Below are 5,000 nucleotides of genomic sequence, written 5' to 3'. Positions count from 1 at the left end.
CGTGTCAGGGAAGGTCTGAATAAACAGGTGATTTGCCTCAAGTAGTATTTACATCACAGAGCAGTTCAGCTGGTTAAGCTGATATGCAATGGGCAACTGTCCAAATGTGTGTTGAGTGTGAAGTGTTTAGATAATTTAGGTCTGATAATTTGGTAGTTACATTCCCCCTTCAGGTCATCTGTGCAGTTAAAAGTAGGCTTGTAGTGAAACAGTATGCTTGCCTCCTTAAATCAACAGATGATGAATGGAGCTGAATGAAAAACTGACTATGAACACATGGATTAGTGTGTGTGTGTGTGTGTGTGTGTGTGTGTGTGTGTGTGTAATTAAGGAAATTTACATATACACTAATGGCTGCATTTCTCAGTGTCATGCTGTGCAAATCTTTGAATGTACTGTGGGTGTCATTGGTACATTCCCTCTGTTGACACCTCTCTTTAGGAAATCTAAAGACCTTTATCGTGGGTGATTTATTTGTTCCAGGTCTTAAGGAACACCCAGTCATACAACAGCTCAATCTCAAAGGCACACGGACACACACAGACGCACACGGACACACAGACGCACACGGACACATAGACGCGCATGGACACACAGACACACAGACGCACACACGGGCACACAGACGCACACGGACACACAGACACACAGACGCACACGGACACATAGACGCGCACGGACACACAGACGCGCATGGACACACAGACGCACACGGGCACACAGACGCACACGGGCACACAGACGCACACGGGCACACAGACGCACACGGACACACAGACACACAGACGCACACAGACGCACACGGACACACAGACGCACACGGGCACACAGACGCACACGGGCACACAGACGCACACGGACACATGACACAAAGACGCGCATGGACAAACAGACACACAGACGCGCATGGACACACAGACACACAGACGCACACGGGCACACAGACGCACACGGACACACAGACACACACAGACGCGCATGGACACACAGACGCGCGCGCGCACACCCCCTTGCTGCTGGCTTGTGCGGACACGCAGTTTGTCGCACGAGGGGAGCCACGCCCACTCCACTGGGATTACTGTCTCTGATCCCTTGCTCTCTTCCTCCCTCTGCTTGTCCGCCTCATCTCACACCTCTCTCTTCCGCCCGCTCTCTCTCTCAACCTTGTTGATTACGTGCGAATAAAATCAACAGGGCTGTGTATCCCCCCCAGACACTCCCCAGCATCGCCCGGCAACGGGGCAGTGGAGCTCCGTGTCTCTGTGCGCGTGCGAGTGTGTGTGCGTGCGTGCGTGCGTTTGCACACGTGAGTGTGTGTGTGTCGGCTCCTGACTTCCCCGCCGCTCTGAAGTGCAGGTGGGGAAGCTGTCAATTTTACCCGGGGCGATAATCGTACCCCAGTCCGGCTTTTAAAGGAATAGAAAATGGCTCTTTGCTTTCAGCTGCCTTTCTTCTGCCTGAGCGCCATCATAACCCCTGGGTGACGTTTTAGAGTTTCGGTCCTGCCGTGCCCCCCACCCCCCCCCCCCACCCCCCCCACGGCTTCAGTTAGCACGGGAGTCCTAAATGACAGCACATTCAACACACTCACAGTCTGAGGAAGGGAACTGTGTCATTAAGCAGCAAGAGCTGTGTTCAGGCACAGAAAATGGGCACTTCCCGAAAAGTCTGTCCCCTTCATATCACACTGAGAGTGAGTGAGCGAGTGAGTGAGCGAGTGAGCGAGGGAGTGAGCGAGGGTGTGTGTGTGTGTGTGTGTGTGTGTGTGTGTGTGTGTGTGTGTTTCATTGTGGATTCCAATGCGTGTGTGTGTATATGGAGGGATGCCCTGCTGGGGTTCTTTGTGACAGAAGCACTCAGGAGGAATTATGAGTAGTTGCCGAGGTGATGGGAACGTGTTGTTTGGTACAAGGATCTCTCTCGGGGTTGCTAATCCACACCCTCTGTGCCAGGTGGCAGAAATGGTGTCCTAGATACCTGAGCATCACTCAGGTTAGAGAGGTGGGGGGTAGGTGATGGTAGGTATGAGGTAGAAGGATTGACTTCACCCTTTCTGGTGTAATATTGTCTTCTGGCATTTACCGTGACTCACAGCAATATTTCTCCCTGCCATAATTTATACAGAAATATTATATTGAAATGTTTTGTACAGAAATATTATATTGAATATGTTACTTACACTGGAGGAGAGGGAAGGAATCAATAAAAAAGCCTCTCTCTCTGAAATGGGATGTCAGTTCACATTTCCTTTCATATATTTACTCTGAGACCCACTGCTGACGACGTTTCATCACTCTTACTTTAAGGGCACGCGAGAGGCCTGGCTCTGAGTCACTGCTCGTCTGGCCAGCTTTAATATGCAGGCACCAGGAGAGAGAGACGCATTTTCATTTTTTGCTCTGAATACGAACCAGCGCCGTCCCAACTGGCAGCGAAGGGCCAGCAAAGGTGGCTGATATTTCACTGAGCGAGACAAAACCAGCTCTAAGTGGCTAAGCGGAGATATTTCAAACGCTGACGGGTACATAATGAGTTTGTGTTTTTTGATTCTGGGGAGGAGACTCCCTTGTCCGGACAAGCTTGACAGGTTTACAGGTCTCTTTTACTCAGCTAGAACATGGGGCTCTAGCAGGAGGAACTCAGGGAAAAGTACGTTGCTGAAGAGTACATTACATTACATTATTGGCATTTAGCGACTTACACCAATTACAGGTTTTACTAAAGTACTAAAAAGTACTAAAAAGCAAACTCGCTGCTGTAAGAAGTAAGTTCTTTAATAGGAACATAATGCTTGATGTGAGAATTCACAGATCTTGTCTGTGATGGAGAGCCTTCATCTGTCCCCCAAAACTGTTTGCTTTTTAAATTATTAAAATGTGTGTTAGTGACTATCCTTGTCTTTTCAGTTGCCAGTTGCTGCTCTTTCAATATTGGAGTTCATTTCGTTCAGTCACATCTAACCAGATTAATTTTGTTGTTAATAGTTTAATTGTAATTGTGTATCAGACCAGCCATTGGTTAACAAGCCACTATCAGCCTTGCCAGTTGAAGGCCAGTTAAATACCGTTGTGTGGCTGGAAATCTAAGAGGTTTTTAAAGTTTTTAAAGTTGGTTTTTAAAGTTTTTTTTTTTGTACATTTGCTTTTTCTGTTTGTGTTTTTTGGAGGGAGGATTAACTAGCTTCCTTAGTGTTTCTATATTTACACGTGTGTGTACTGTGTGTAATATGTATTGTAGATACAGTAGATAGACTGTATAGATTGTAAAGACGGTGCCCTGGTGTCTAGCTGGGTCCGGAGAGATCTTGAAACAGAAGCATCTCAGGTCCAGTCAAGCAGAGGCACCCTACAGGGAGAATCAGTGTAAATGCCAATCACATGCAAAGGTGACTTTTGTACTGGCATAAAAGACAACCACACTTTGTACTTGTTCCCACGGTTGGTTCTGTGGTGACACTTGTCTGTCTTTTGTTACAAACATCGGGTTTGTCTCTTCTATATGGAGGTCGTTGGACCATCGTTGTGGAGCTTATCTGTCTGGTATGGAGGTTAGGACTCGGACCGCTGTGCAGAAGCCTTGCCCCTGGCAAATCATTTCTGTGTTTCATTCATTAATGCCGTGAGGCGGCGTGGAGAGTGAGAGGTGAGGATTTTGACTGTTACCAAAGGGAAGAGAGAGCTATTCCTCCATCTCCCTGCGTCGATGGTGTGCGCGCGCTGCTGTATCTCCGTACGCTTTCTCCTCCTCCTCTTCCTCCTCCTCCTCTCCCCTCTCTCTCTGCTCCTCCCGCCCTCTCGGCGGGCTCAGAACGGGACCTAATCGATACTCATCCCTTTCAGCCCCGTGTCCTATTCAAGCCCCGTAACGGTGCATCGTTAAGCACGAGGGCTTTTCAGAATCACCCCCCCCCCCCCGCCGCTGCTTCGGTGCGGCGTACTGTAAGGGTGTAAAAATAACCCTGTGTGTGTACCACGGATGCTCAGCTACCGGCTCTGTTCTCCTTTTCTCTCCTTTTCATCTCTTCCCTTTCTTCCTCCCCCTGTGAGCGCGTGGCTCTTGTGAGCGGCACGTTCAAGGCTGAGAGGGTCAAGAGCTGCTTGATGAGGGAGCGAGAGCCTGGTTCTGCGCAGCAAGGACATAAACAGCCTGCCAGACGGCCAGGGAGAAAGACACAGCGTTCTCTATAGGCAAATGGAGAAAGGCTGACAACCAGGCAGGTGACACGTGGACAGACAGGTAGACACGTGGATACAGATATACAGCCAGGGAGCAAGACTCTCAGAAAGACAGACAGACAGACAGCCTGATATCAGCTAGGCTGAAGAGACACGTTTCCACCACAGGTACCATTCAAAAGATGCCAGTGACACTGCTGCTTATTTTTCCATTATGTTTCATTCCCCAATTATGCGTGTGTGTGTGTGTGTGTATCATAAATATGTGTGTACGTCTGTCCTGTACTTCTCTCTTTTTAGGAAGGACAGATTTTTATGATTTTAAAAGGCATTAAAAACTGTTAATCATGGTAAGAATGATTTTACGAATGTTCAAATAGCTAGGTATCTCACTTCCGGGTGCGGCTTGCTTCGTCGGAAGTGTATAATTTCTCTACGCCCGACCCAGGTGTGTAAGAGTGAACGCTGTTCCTCTCTCACCTGTCCCCAGCCAACGTGGCAGCCGCGGCGGGCGGCTTCATCTACTTCCTGAGCTATATCCCGTACGTCTTCCTGTGGCCGCGCTACGACCTGCTGTCCCACGCGCAGAAGGTGTCCGCCTGCCTCGTCTCCAACGTGGCCATGGCCATGGGCGCCCAGCTGGTGGGCATGTTCGAGGGGAAAGGTGAGGCGTGATCCCGCCAAGGGCGCTACGTCACGGGACCCTCGGGGCTCTGGTCCCTCTCCCTCTCCCTCTCCCTCTCCCTCTCTCTCTCTCCAATTCTCTCTCTCCCTCTCTCTCTCTCTCTCTCTCTCTCTCTCTCCCTCTCTCTCTCTCTCTCTCTC

At 49.5% G+C, this 5,000-nt stretch overlaps 1 protein-coding gene across 1 annotated transcript in view; it reads left to right on the top strand.

The window, feature by feature from the left end:
* The window catches only part of abca3b (ATP-binding cassette, sub-family A (ABC1), member 3b), a 47,015-nt gene that overhangs the window by 20,246 nt on the left and 21,769 nt on the right, over positions 1-5,000 (top strand). Inside the window, exon 9 of the mRNA XM_036552391.1 lies at positions 4,666-4,839. Within this exon, the coding sequence (XP_036408284.1) occupies positions 4,666-4,839 (174 nt within the window). The remainder of the gene's footprint in view (positions 1-4,665; positions 4,840-5,000) is intronic.

Source organism: Megalops cyprinoides, chromosome 19 (genome assembly GCF_013368585.1).
Source record: "Megalops cyprinoides isolate fMegCyp1 chromosome 19, fMegCyp1.pri, whole genome shotgun sequence".
NCBI classification, from domain to species: domain Eukaryota; kingdom Metazoa; phylum Chordata; class Actinopteri; order Elopiformes; family Megalopidae; genus Megalops; species Megalops cyprinoides.
Note: the sequence above shows the minus strand (reverse complement) of the source record. Positions and strands in the feature narration are given on the sequence as shown.